This window comes from Mytilus edulis, chromosome 9 (genome assembly GCF_963676685.1).
Source record: "Mytilus edulis chromosome 9, xbMytEdul2.2, whole genome shotgun sequence".
Classification (NCBI taxonomy): Eukaryota; Metazoa; Mollusca; class Bivalvia; order Mytilida; family Mytilidae; genus Mytilus; species Mytilus edulis.
Genome location: NC_092352.1, coordinates 54,510,626 through 54,525,925, shown reverse-complemented (window position 1 = coordinate 54,525,925; position 15,300 = coordinate 54,510,626). Strand labels below are relative to the sequence as shown.

The 15,300-nt window shown below is 31.2% G+C and overlaps 1 protein-coding gene across 4 annotated transcripts in view; it reads left to right on the top strand.

Annotated features, from left to right (window-relative positions):
- The window catches only part of LOC139489777 (TBC1 domain family member 16-like), a 46,723-nt gene extending 32,972 nt beyond the window's left edge, over positions 1–13,751 (top strand). For all 4 annotated transcript variants that reach the window (XM_071276595.1, XM_071276597.1, XM_071276596.1 and 1 more), the window contains 7 exons: positions 1,484–1,648; positions 3,514–3,662; positions 7,221–7,355; positions 7,916–8,102; positions 11,096–11,193; positions 12,746–12,974; positions 13,538–13,751. In XM_071276595.1, the coding sequence (XP_071132696.1) occupies positions 1,484–1,648; positions 3,514–3,662; positions 7,221–7,355; positions 7,916–8,102; positions 11,096–11,193; positions 12,746–12,974; positions 13,538–13,744 (1,170 nt within the window). In that variant the 3' untranslated portion in view covers positions 13,745–13,751. The remainder of the gene's footprint in view (positions 1–1,483; positions 1,649–3,513; positions 3,663–7,220; positions 7,356–7,915; positions 8,103–11,095; positions 11,194–12,745; positions 12,975–13,537) is intronic.
- Positions 13,752–15,300: the final 1,549 nt, after the last annotated feature.

Below are 15,300 nucleotides of genomic sequence, written 5' to 3'. Positions count from 1 at the left end.
TTAGAGCTGAATCCAGCTTGAATGTTGTGTCCATACTTGCCCTAACCGTTCAGGGTTCAACCTCTGCGGTCGTATAAAGCTACGCCCTGCGGAGCATCTGGTTTTCTATGACGTCACATTTTGAGGGACCATGCATAAGTTGCCCTTAGTGGTGGACTGATTAATAAAGATACTTGTATAAAACTAGATATCACTGGAATCAGAATGTTCTCTAGTTTATAATGAAATAAAAATAATGTGTACTTTTAATATATTAAAAATATTCCATCCAATGAACATGGGGGGAAAAAGGTCTAATTTGAACATAAAAAACTTGAAACCAGGTCATGTGCACACCCATGAAGACATGATCCATGCACATTTTACATAATCAAAACTGTATGAAATTTGTAGGTTTTTACCTGGCCTTTCAAAAAAATCTTGTTTCAGGGTACGGTTTCCTGCTCCGAAAAGAGCTACAGTGGCTGCAAATAAGTTTTCAATTTTCACTGCCAAAAAAACAGGCTGTTTACAGTGTTGTCTCCCCTCAAAACATGTAAAGTTAATATAATTTTTAAAATTATTTCAATCATTCAACCTGTTTTAATTCAAAGCTAATTAACTAATTTTTACAATCAAATACAAAAAACATGATACTTTTTCACCAATTGAGTAAATAAACAGGGGTTTCCCTCCAGGGTTATTTTTAGTCGGGGAATAACCCCTAGTTTTTTATACGAAACTGTTTATAGCACCCTTAAGTGTGTTTCTTCTATTTGTACCTCCCTTCCAGAACTCTGGAGACTATTCCTGCTTTATTGTGGGGTTATCGATACTGATGCTCAGTCTTGCTGTGTTGAAGACCCATTGGTGGCAGTTCAGTTGTTTTCTGCCCCTTGGTCGAGTTGTTGTCTCTTTGACACATTCCCCATTTCCATTCTCAATTTTACCTTTCCATGCTGTCTGAGTGTGAAATGAATTAAAGAGTTGTGTGACTTTATTTCTTGTATTTCCTAGTGATCTGATTGGCAATACTAGTGACATTATTTCTGGTATTTCCTAGTGATCTGGTTGGCAATACTAGTGACATTATTTCTGGTATTTCCTAGTGATCTGGTTGGCAATACTAGTGACATTATTTCTGGTATTTCCTAGTGATCTGGTTGGCAATACTAGTGACATTATTTCTGGTATTTCCTAGTGATCTGGTTGGCAATACTAGTGACATTATTTCTTGTATTTCCTTGTGATCTGGTTGGCAATACTAGTGACATTATTATGATAAAATAGTTTAGATTAAGTGTTTTCAATTTTTCAGAGTAAAGAATCCAGCCCATACAAGCAGTTTTTGATAGTACGGTTGAAATTGTTTTAATAAAAGAGTTTAGATTGAGTGTTTTTATTTTGTAGAGGAAAAAATTCCCGCCCCCTTCATGCAGTTTTTGATAGTATGGTTGACATTCTTATGATAAAAGAGTTTAAATTGAGTGTTTTTATTTTCTAGAGTAAAGAATCACGGCCATACAAGCAGTTTTTGATAGTACGACCCCAGCTAACTGATGACCAGTGCCACCCGGAGGAAGGGGTATATAGTATGGTGGACGATGAGATGTGGAAGAGACATATGATTGTAGACGGACAAATAGAGGAAGATTATCAATTAAGAAAGGTACATTTACAAATCTGTTTGCCAGGATGTTTCTGTTGGGGGTACTGTAACATGTAAACTAACTTATTTTTTGCGACCAATTTAATTTTGCGACTTACGAGAGTTGAAAGTTAACGTTAATAAAATTTTCACGAATAAAACTTGCATTTTTTTCTTATTTATCTTCATAGAGTAAATTTTTCAAATGCAAAATCAAATTGCTGCGAAGGGTTAGAAGCCCCGGGCTTAGCACGAAATAAAGTTAAGTTTGGTAACAGTATTTTAAAGATCAGCCTACAAGTTTGAAATTGAAGATAATTTGAATGTTACTGTGGATTCATTTATTTTCATGGGTACAAATTTTTCATGGATTGAGGAAAACTTATATAATTGTGGATATTCAATGAAGAGGTTTTAGCAAAGTCTGCAGCATAGATTCCTTAAGAAAATATCGATTTTTTTTGTTGTTGAATATTTAAATTCATGATTCCCCTGTACTAATAAAAATTGGTATATTAATGAATTCACAGTAGATCAAATCTACTGCTACACTTTAGAATTGTACTTGAAATATTACAGTAGGTTTGATCAGCAGTTATGTCACTATTTTCTGGAATAAAGGGTCAATGTAGGTAGATTATAGAACCAACTTTACAAAGATAATAATAGAAATAAATATTATTTGTTGTTATTTGATTTAAAAGTTATAATAGTCCTTTAGTTTTACCAATGCATGGAAACATATTTACCTCTAAATAAAATCCACACTTTTAAGAATCAATGATTTCACAATCACAAAATTAGTAAACAAGTAAAAAAAAATTTAAAAAGTAAAGCACAATTACTTCATATTGCAGTGCTTTTATATAAAAGATTTTAATTTACAGCTTTTCCCGATTGAAAATCTACGCTCAGTCCATGAAATTCAATTCTTCAAAGATTGATGCAATAAAGTTTTGTTGTACCGTCTGCTAGGAATAAGATAAATAGCCTGAAGAAATGAGATTTTAGCGCTTGATTGAGTCAACAAGTGCTACAAACCATTATCTCAAACTTAGATAACAGCACACAGCAATGTCCAATTTATTCTATTGGTATCCATCGTTATTTGTGTGAATATTACATTAAAGACGTACCCTGAAGGAATAAAACCTGACAAATTATACAGTCATTGTTTTAAAATTATTGCTGCATTGACACATTAGTTCTGTTTGAGTGTACGTATTCTTAAAATATTTATATTCAGTTCTGAGAAAGATAAATTTGATTTTTGATACCTGCCTGTATGCATTTCTTATGATTTATGTTTTTGTAAATGGAAGTTTTCTTGTGTCATTGTCAAAGCATAGCTTATACTTTTTGGTTTTTTAATCTTCAATACTTTAAATGTCATACTAGTTATGAAAAACTTTGTGGATGAGACCCTAAACAAGTGTCCAGGTAGGGTAGAATCCTCATAAATGGGTACTATTCTCATTTATAGCTAATATTGCCCAAAATAGGTATTAATTTTCAGTGATATAAATATAAACTTTGGATTTAAGAAATTTTTCTGTCATGGCCTAAACATTCGGCAAAAGACAACATTTTCCCTAAAGACGCATGACTGAAATATCATCAGGATAAAAATTAACAGCCTTTAAATGCAGTATTTTTGGAGATTATTATCTTTATATCAAGTTCTCATTAAGAACTATGGTCTTTTAAAAAGGGACAAATGTGACAGACAATGTCATTTTATGATGCAATACAAAATTTGATTTTTTTATCACTGTAAATTGATACCCAATATTGGGTATAACACCCATATTTGTGAAATTTTATAAAATATGTGATTTAATTTTCTTCATAAAATCCTTACATATTTTGTCATTTTTATTTTTCAGCATATATTCTTTGGAGGTTTAGAACCTGGTCTACGACATGAAGCTTGGCCTTTCCTTCTCCATTACTATCCTTACGACTCAACCTTTGATGAACGAGAGCACATTAGAAATGACAGATACATAGAATACCAAAATATTAGAAAACAAAGGTATTGAATTTTTTATTAATTTTCTGATATTTCTTGAAATCCAGAGATTTACTTTCATACAATTATTTTCCTTGATCTATATATAGAGAAAAAAAAACTTTGATATTTAATTCATAATCTAGCAAGAGTATACATGCGTATGATTTAATTTTAACCAAGATTGGAACATGGGATATATGGGAACATGCTTGCACACAAACCTACTTCTGTGCACAAATGACATATCAGTTGAATATATGATATCTGAGAAATTTATTGGTAACCATTAGTGGTATCTTAATGATATTTGGTATGCAGTTATACTAGCATTGGCACATTTGTTTATTGACCTTGAAACATTTGTTTAGTATACAAATTAAAGTTTGTGATTAGATCAGTTTAAGACAAAGACTTATGTTTATGAGTCAATGGTATTTTATATACAGTTGTATGGGCATTTGAATGTCTCATTTCCATGGAAATAATATGACCCCACCTCCTCATCATGAATCGTTGACTATAAAACTTTTCAATAGTTTGTGTTAAGTTTAAATGGAACCACTTGAGATACGTCAATGGTATTCGGTTGTGCAGTTTTATAAGAATTGTCATTTCACATTTCCATGTGGATTATATGGCCCTGCACTTTCAGCCATGGTTCATTGACTTTAAAACATTGCACATTTTACAGGTTTTAATGTCACCATTTTACTACATGTACATATATTAACACACCATAATACTATCGAAAATTCAAAATCCAAGACATATTTCTGTGTCAACAGTTTATTTAATTGTGTTTTAAGATTTAAATAACATCTGAAGGCTTTAATGATAAAAACACTAGCAAAGCTTACACATTTTATACGAAGTACAACCTAAAGAAACATATCGTTAATTTAAGCTGAAATTTGGTTTTGATGAATGTAACACCTGCTTTGTTTTTGATTTTCAAAAACTGGTCACAAAAATATTTTATTATGTAATCTTCAGCTGTGATTTTGTCTTTGTTTTCTCTTCATCAAAAGACATACTTTCCTTTTGAGGCCTTAGAATTCTTTGTGGAAAACAAGATTATACTTCATCCATTTTGATCCATTTTCAAATAATCGTGTTTCTAATTAAGGTAATGATAGATATTATGGAGTCTTTTCAGCCTACACATCACTTGTGTTTTGGAAAGAAACATAATATTTTATTAGCTTTACAAGGTTTTTCTGTCAATTTTAGTAGTAAGAATAAAAAAACATCTTTTGAAAACTAAGCATGCATTACTGTTATGTTCTTAATTAACCATTTTTGTAAGATTTACATTAAACAAATGCAAATTATAATAAAACCCACCAATCACAAAAAACTAAAATACATAGCTTAAGTAAATAATTGCAATTTGCAATTTCTCCATCTTTTAACTTTATTGAAGAGTTATTTATTTTCTTGCTGTTGAATTTATGGTTTGCTTGCTTTCATTTTCTCATCAGTCAGAAGTCAGTAAGGACATTAGTTTTCCATGGTTTTCTTCTGTTTTGCCTTTGTGGTAATATATCAATATTTAACCATACCTAATAATAACATCACACAAGGAACAGTATAAAATGGTCACAGATTTGGTTAAAATTTTGCATACAACTTTTAAGTTTTGAGCTCTAACTGAACTTGAAATTGAAAAAAAAATTGTTGAACAGTTTATAGAAACTACATAAGATCTGTCAAAACTATGTCAAAGTTATCTTTGAAATCTTCTTTCTCTTCACTCAATTTGATGAAAATTTTTCATTGATTTCTTGAGCTTTCTTTATATTGTACATCAATTTTAAAGGAATTTAATAATATGTCAGAAAAAATTATTAAATAAGTACATCTTTTGGTTCTGGTTTGACATATTACAGTTGCCAAATCTTATAAAAATTGTAAAATAACTTATTTACTGGGTTTTAAGGTTTATTCCCGATTGTCCCACTTTTTAAAATTTTAGAGTTCTGATTGTCCCACATAAAAAGTTCTGATTGTCCCACATTATTTTATGAAGTAAAATGTTCTTAGATAAACAAGGTAACTGTTTGTTTGTTTTGCAAAATAAACAAGAATTATTATTGCACATAAAATATTAATTTTATAAAAGTATAAAATATCAATTTTATAAAAGTACAAAATATTAATTTCATAAAAGTACAAAATTTTAATTTTATAAAGGTATAAAATATTAATCTTACAAAAGTATATAAAATAGTCATCAGATGAAAACACTTTTAATATAAAACCAATATTATATCTCTGATTTATGAAATATATCTACAATGTTACGTTTAATATTTATAAAAAAAATGTCAATACCATAATTTTAATAACATTTTCTTTGTAAAGTTTTTAAATAAATAAATAAATAATGCATGCAATTATAAACTCATTTACATTCTACCCTCTATCTGGGATCAGTATATCTAACAGTCAATTAATATGTTCCAGCATCTATATATGAAATTATTGATGGAGAAATGTTTCTATTAGTGCCTTTGCAATGTTACTAGGGATTTCAGAGGACATGTTAACAACATTCTCTGCGCTATTAATTAGACTGTTAAAAAATCACCTGAACCAACAACGTTCTTTATTGATAACGAAGCTGTTGTCTAGATTTTGACCAGTTTTGTCTTTTAAATAATCACTATTAAAGATTATTTTACCAATATCCGTTTTGTCTTTGTCGACAAGACTCGTAACCAACTATATACAGAAGAATCAGACTTCAATAAAAAAATAAGAAGATGTGGTATGATTGACAATGAGACAATTCTCCACCAGAGACCAAATGACACACAAATCAACAACTCAAAACAATTCCCAATTGTCCCACATTTAAACTTCCCAACTGTCCCACAAACATATTCCCGATTGTCCCACAAAATTTCGTTACTTTTTTACCTGTAATTTCAAAAAGTGGGACAATCGGGAAGACACCATTTACTGCTACTCAACCTTAAATAATTGGTAAGAATTCACACATTTGAACTTTGGTTGTTATTGAATATAAACAAATAATATCTTCAACAAAGGAGTAGGTCCAGTAAGACCCCTTTTTGGCCCCAAAATATAGCAGTTTGACAAAATTGTTAAAATGTAAACTTTTAGTTATTTATTGGAAAGAAGAATGCTTCTGCTACATATATATGGGCTGTTTTTTTACAAGACAATGCACATATATCGGGTACTAGCATCATTAAGTCATGCTAAGTTACTGAAATCTTCACAATTTTAGCATTTTAGTTAAAATTTAGACGGTTTCCCTCTTAAATGAAAGTGGCCGCATTTGTGTTCATTCTTATTATTAAAATCAAAGTTGTATTTGATGATATTACATAACATATATAAAGATTGAGGATGAACACGGATGCGGCCACTTTCATTTTTGACAAAAACCGTCTGAAAAGTTACATTTTTTGGCATATTTGACAGATTTTCCATACTTAAGCTTGAATTGGAGCGTTTTAATGACTAAATCAGTTCAAATCTTTCGTCAGATGAACCTGAAATTTTATTTCAAAATCGGCCCTTACCGGACCTACTTCTTTTCTTTTATAGAGAATCAATGAATGATGAAGAACAAGAACAGTTTTGGAGAAGAATTCAGTCAACCGTAGAGAAGGATGTAATCCGTACAGATAGGAGTCATAGTTATTTTAAAGGGGAAGATAATCCTAACATAGAGGTTTTACAGTAAGTAGGGGCCTCTTTTTTTTTTTAAAGGCATTTGACTTTAAAGATGACCAAAAAAACATAATTGATTTTAAGGTTGTACATAAGTTAACACTAAAGGGAGATAACCCTGTAAAAATCAATAATACTATCAAAATTTTAAATGTGAGTTTTTGTTTAGCGAAACCTATCTTTTTAACTTGCTAGCTGTCACATGTTCTATTGTATTTCCTCTTTTTACATTCTTTAGTGATATAGTTAAATCAAATCATTTCAAAATATAGTAATTCCTTAGTCTTAAGTGGATAGATTCATCCTATTGCTTAAAGTTAGAACAACTTTGACCGTGCTAGATGTTTGTTCACATATCTCACAGCAGGAAATTGTCAGGTGTTCTGTTGTATTCCCCCCTTTTACATTCTTTATTGATATAGTTGATGACAAAGTTGTTTCCAAATCCATTAAATCCTTATTTCAGATGCAATCCCACACCACATTTTAGAAACTTTTTTCCATACAAAGAGAGATAATTGCATTCTTTTGACATGCTTGAGTAAAATAGTTTATTTTTTTCATTTCAGAAATATTTTATTGAACTATGCAGTTGCAAATCCACAACTTGGCTACACACAAGGAATGTCTGACCTTTTGGCCCCAGTCTTGGCAGAGATCCAGAATGAGGCTGATGCATACTGGTGCTTTGTGGGATTGATGCAGAGGACATTATTTGTCAGTTCACCAAAAGACAATGACATGGACAAACAATTAGTATGCATTTAGATTGTCATTGACTTTAGAAACTGATACTGTGGATTGATTTTTTATACGACCGCAAAATTTGAAAAATTTTTCGTCGTATATTGCTATCACGTTGGCGTCGTCGTCGTCGTCGTCGTCGTCGTCGTCGTCCGAATACTTTTAGTTTTCGCACTCTAACTTTAGTAAAAGTGAATAGAAATCTATGAAATTTTAACACAAGGTTTATGACCACAAAAGGAAGGTTGGGATTGATTTTGGGAGTTTTAGTCCTAATATTTTAGGAATTAGGGGCCAAAAAGGGCCCAAATAAGCATTTTCTTGGTTTTCGCACTATAACTTTAGTTTAAGTAAATAGAAATCTATGAAATTTTGACATAAGGTTTATGACCACAAAAGAAAGGTTGGGATTGATTTTGGGAGTTTTGGTTCCAACAGTTTAGGAATTAGGGGCCAAAAAAGGGCCCAAATAAGCATTATTCTTGGTTTTCGCACAATAACTTTAGTTTAAGTATATAGAAATCAATGAAATTTAAACACAATGTTTATGACCACAAAAGGAAGGTTGGTATTGATTTTGGGAGTTTAGGTCCCAACAGTTTAGGAATTAGGGGCCAAAAAGGTACCCAAATAAGCATTTTTTTTGGTTTTCGCACCATAACTTTAGTATAAGTAAATAGAAATCTATGAAATTTAAACACAAGGTTTATGACCATAAAAGGAAGGTTGGTATTGATTTTGGGAGTTTTGGTCCCAACAGTTTAGGAATAAAGGGCCCAAAGGGTCCAGATTTAAACTTTGTTTGATTTTATCAAAAATTGAATAATTGGGGTTCTTTGATATGCCGAATCTAACTGTGTATGTAGATTCTTAATTTTTGGTCCCGTTTTCAAATTGGTCTACATTAAGGTCCAAAGGGTCTAAAATTAAACTTAGTTTGATTTTAACAAAAATTGAATCCTTGGGGTTCTTTGATATGCTGAATCTAAAAATGTACTTAGATTTTTTATTATTGGCCCAGTTTTCAAGTTGGTCCAAATCGGGGTCCAAAATTAAACTTTGTTTGATTTCATCAAAAATTGAATAATTGGGGTTCTTTGATATGCCAAATCTAACTGTGTATGTAGATTCTTAATTTTTGGTCCCGTTTTCAAATTGGTTTACATTAACGTCCAAAGGGTCCAAAATTAAACTAAGTTTGATTTTAACAAAAATTAAATTCTTGGGCTTATTTGATATGCTTTATCTAAATATGTACTTTGATTTTTGATTATGGGCCCAGTTTTCAAGTTGGTCCAAATCAGGATTCCATATCAAGTATTGTGCAATAGCAAGAAATTTTCAATTGCACAGTATTGCACAATAGCAAGAAATATCTAATTGCACAATATTGTGCAATAGCAATTAATTTTCAATTGGAGTTATCTTTCTTTGTATAGAATAGTAGTTGATAATATATGTTGGAAATTTACCAGACATGACTATGATGTCATTTTCTATTTTTATTTGCCAATAACTTTATGTAAATAACTTCATTGGAAATTTGCCAATATAAAATGTTGCTGATGAAGCTTTTTTTCCTTATCTTATCTAAAATGTTTTTAGATAATTTATGTTGGACATTTGCCAGACATGACTATGATGTCATTTTCTATTTTTATTTGCCAATAACTTTATGTAAATAACTTCATTGGAAATTTGCCAATATAAAATGTTGCTGATGAAGTTTTTTTTATTGTTTTATACAATAAACAATGTATATTCACTTTAACTACCAACCAATCTTTACCATTCAGTGATAACAAGCACTTTATTTTACATTTTAATAACTTATGATGTATTTAAAAGAGTAGTTATTGATGCAAACTCCATTAGAAATTTGAATTGATATCAGTTTTGGAAAAAGGGAAACGGGGATGTGAAAAAAAAAGGGGGGGGGGGTTTAAATTTTTCTCATTTCAGATTTCATAAATAAAAAGAAAATTTCTTCAAACATTTTTTTGAGAGGATTAATATTCAACAGCATAATGAATTGCTCAAAGGCAATAAAAAAACTTTTAAGTTCATTAGACCACATTCATTCTGTGTCAGAAACCTATGCTGTGTCAACTATTTAATTTTAGATTTAAAAAGTTTGAAGAAATCTTTAATTGATTTGTAAAATCTTGACATTTGTTTTGTGTAAAAAAAAAACATATAATGTCAAAAATTTGATCACAATCCAAATTCAGAGCTGTATCACGCTTGAATGTTTTGTCCATACTTGCCCCAACTGTTCAGGGTTAGACCTCTGCGGTCGTATAAAGCTGCGCCCTGCGGAGCACCTGGTTATTCGTTGGATACCAACTTTTGTGGATTTTGTAGTTACTGGAATTTTGTGATTACCCAGTAACCAGGAATTCTGATGTACAACAAAAAAAAATTTCCATAGGAATGTATGCAGATTTTGGCAAAACCACGAAATTAGATATCCATGAAAATTCATGTTTTCTTCAATCCACGAAAATTGTTACTCACAAACATAAATGAATCCACAGTACATAAAAAAATTATACGATATTACATTAATTATTAATGTAAAAAAAACTTTGCAGAGGTAATTAATTTGTTGTTACAAATATCAGCATTGATAAGAACTGTGCTCATTGTAAAATATTGGAAATTCTTTTTGTATGAAATTCCAAAGATATTTAAGATTATTGAAATATTGCAATCATACAAACTTGCACTTGATTTTGATGTACCATTTTCTGAAATTCCTATAATTAATCTCATATATCTGTCCATTTAACAACAATCAAAATAATAAATGTCTGCAAAATGTTTCTGAATTTACAGAAAGTTAATATTGTCTTTTTAGCCATGCTAATGATGAATTTTTATAAATGATAATTTTTTGTTACCAAATGTGCTCGGAATATTTTGATCTTTAACTTTAACGAGATTAATATACAATTTAGATATTTCTTAGTTTCTTCAAAAATGGAGCATTCTTTGAATTTCAGAACTACCTGAAAGAATTGTTACGGATGATGCAATCTGATTTTTATTACCACTTAAACCGACTTGGTGAAGATGCTATGGAACTCCTGTTTTGTCACAGGTACAGCTTATTTGTTAAAATGCATGAAAATCTATGCTTGTGAACACAGAGGTTTTGTGTTTCAAAAGTCTGCACGTTGATTGTACATTTGACTCCAATGTTAATTAATTTAGATTGTCAGTTTTACTTCTGATCCTCAGTTGTTCTCACTAGGCACTCTGGCTTCCATCACTTACAAAAACTTACCACCACAATGTAGACAAAAGTGCTGAAAGTGGCATTCAACACAAACAAATCAATCTATTGAATAAATTCAGAAAACGATGAACTTATACTTCAAACACTGGACATTACAAATAAGAAGAAAATATGCATACATTGGGTATAAAAATATATGGTTGATTCATTTAAAGTTTTATTAAGGAATGACTGTAATATTTTTTCTGTCTATTCGAAATAACATTAAAAATTTGAATAACAGTTATTTAACAGTGTGCACCACATTTTTTATGTTATTTCGAATAGACAGAAAAAATATTACAGTCATTTCTTATAATTTAATTCTAAATTCCTTTTTAAACCGTAGAAAACCATGAAAAAACGTTGATGACGTCACGGTCACATGACTAAATTATATCTATGGGCTCATTACAAAATAACGTCAGCCAATCAGAAGACATGTTACATCCAAAATTAAATTATTGAACATTAGTACACTGCCATAAAAGCACTTTCACATTATACGAAATAGATTTATGTATAATTTGGAAAACAAATCAGTACAAATAAAAACGAAGATATGGTATGATTGCCAATGAGACAACTCTCCACAAGAGACCAAATGACACAGAAATTAACAACTTTAGGTCACAGTACAGTGATTTCAATAAATAATGGATAAAAGGAGAATATCATATGGCTTTTATCAATATCTTACCTGTATCAACCAGAACGAAGATTGTAAACCCAAATGCTCAGATTACCATTGATTGTACATACAGTTTGCTTGTATAAGTTACTGATAGAAAAACAAAAGATATGGGGTATCCATCCATAGCACAACGGTGACTGGGGTATAAAAATATGGTCACTTGGTCTTCTCCCGACCAAAAAACGCTTGCTGAAGAGGGGCGTCCGTTTGGCTGTGCGGAATGTATCAAGTTCGCAGTCACGTCTGGTCAGAAGGGGACGTTAAATCCAATGCCTCGTGTAAAGAGAGTGCCACGCTCTTTGCATGTTAGGAACCCTTGCAACAACTCTTTGAGGGTCCGTAGGTGGCCTGTTGCAAGGCCAAATTTCTGTCCCTATCCAATATACCCTCATTTTCCAGTGGCAGTCCAAATTTCCCCGACCATCATCCTAGATGGCCTCTATTACAACAACCTACCTATTGTATTTATTGTGAACTTGTTCTCGTCCTGAATATGCATGAAATATTTGCCACTGGATGTTAAGCAACCAACAATCAATCAATCAATCCATAACAAAAAATCAGTGCATGCACAGCAAGAAATTAAAAAAAAACCAAAGGAACAGAAATTTTTATTGCAGCTCTTCATCTCAAAGTCGCTAAGTTTAAAATGAATTTATTTTGCAGTTATTTATTCAACAGGTGGATTTTATTATGTTTCAAAAGAGAATTTCCTGAAGTTGATGCCTTGAGAATTTGGGAGGCCTGTTGGTCACATTATCAGACAGATTACTTCCATTTGTTTATCTGTGTTGCCATAGTGAGTATCTATGGCGATGATGTCATTGACCAAGGACTTCCATCAGATGAGATACTTCTACATTTCAGTAGTCTGGCCATGCACATGAATGGGGATCTTGTGCTTAGAAAGGTAAACATTAATTTGATTTGTGAATTTTCATATCTTTTATAGGTCTAAAATTCATGATTTATTTTATGCAGATTTCTTTTGTTTTCTATAAACATTATAAAATTTAAGTTGATTTATTAAGATTTTATCAATGTTTTACCTAATTTGGATTTTAAACTGAAATTAAATAAATACTGAAAAATATTGTTAATTTGATTCAGTCCAGTGTTTTACCCGATCATAATCAACAAGGGTGTTTAAATTAAGCTTCATGTGAGCTTGCCTTGCTCTGTGACATGTTTTCACATCCATTTCTTATCAAATTCCTGTTACTCAAATACTTCCAACAGGAGTATCTATAATCTTTAGTGATCAACAGCTCACAGTTCATCTTTTTGTAATGGCAAACATTCCATATGTTTTTTCACAAATTTATTAAAATGGTTATCAAATTGTTTTGTGCTATAAATCATTTGAAAGCTTTGCTGTTATTTGTCATTTTACAATGTCCTATTCCCTTTGATATACATATCTTAATTTTTATTTTCTATGGATTATCCATTTATTCAAATTATTAATTTTAGGCAAGAGGATTGCTACATGACTTTCGTCAGATACCAAAGATACCTTGTACACTACATGGACTTTGTTCTCTATGTGGACCAGGGATGTGGGACAGTGGACATGTACCTATTGTGGAATGTGCTGGTAACCATGTCGATGGTGTTTGTCCTTACCATAGCAACCCAACGTCTCCTACTCATGTTTTACACAGTATGCCAGGACAGTGATTGTTGACCAAAAATCCAGATAAGCACCTGTCGGAGACTAACATTACTGGAACATGACTTATTCTTACATGAATTTAAGTTTTTCGTTCATCACTTTTAAATTATGTTGCAATATTTGTTTAATTTTAGGGTATTTTTAGTGCAATATTATTTTTAATGCCTTGCCTTAGGCCTAAATTAAAATATTGTTTGTTTGCCCTTTTCCGACGCTATGTTTTGAAACAGGGTAGGTAGGTAGGTAGGTTGAATATTTTATTTGTTTCCCCATTAAAATAACTTGGCTCTGTATATTATGTGTCATGGGTAGGCAGGTAGGTATAATATTTTATTTTATAGATACAAAATCTGCAGAATGTCATTTTGGTCTGTTTTGTTTTTGCAAATAAGTTTTCTGGGACTATTAGTTTTGAAAAAACAATATCACGTAGAATGTGAAGCTAATTCATATGCACTACTATTTTGTTTTCAAATATCAAAATATAGACCGGTGCCGCATATCTTCAACGTTTATATACCTGGAACTTTGAAGAGTTTGAACTTGCGCTCACATTCTGTACTACGTACCTTGTACGCTTACCTAAAGGTTTTCTGTAAGAGATAACTTTGTACTGATAAGATATGTCCGGAAAGTCATACATTACTAGTAGAAAAAGTCCATAGAGGGTTAAAAATATCGTGTGTGCCTAAAAGTTGTTTCCAATAAAAATGCTACAAGACTTAAAACTCAATTGTCACGTATTTTCCATCGCATTTATAAATGATCTGTATGGAAAACTTGGTGATTTTACTGCCAGATATTCTCAACTTTACAGGGTTTTGTCACTTTTGGTTCATTTCAGATATAAATAATATATCGGCATCGTTAACATAATCATCCTGATCTGCGGATCACAAAAGGCAATCCCTACATAACACAACGTCCGTTTACAAATTAGTTTGTACACACACGTTGATGATTTTGTATCAAACGAACTTTTTTGTAAATGAACCCTGCTCTTTAAGTATAAAGGTACAGAGGAACGTACGTCATATCATGCTTTCAGGAAGCGTTCAACATCGATTTCAAACAAATGCATTGAAACTTTAAATGCAAGTGTTCATGTCAAACGCTCAGGTGATACCAAACGGACCGGACCTTATACGTTTAAGATAAAACTTGAGGATTCCGGTAAAAATGTTTTGAGCGGGAAATACAAATATAAGATTTTTTGGTAGGAACGAAAAAATGAAATAAAATAAAATCTTGCTGGTAAATACAAATAAAAGATTTTCAGGCGGAACGAATTTATAGGGTCGGTCGGTAAAGGGCAAAGAAACAATATTTTAATTTAAGCCTTATTAGTATATTTTAATTACAACACTAATTTCCGTGAGGTAAGAATGAAAACAGAAATATATTTTAGCAAGGTTGAACTTTTACAAGTTGTTTTGATATTATGTTGTTAATCATTAATTCCCTGTAAAATAGAACATGTTATGTTGCAAAAAAGAGATGACTATAAAAAAACAATGAGGTGGATAGAGTTTTAAAATCATTTTTAATGAATTGTCTCCCT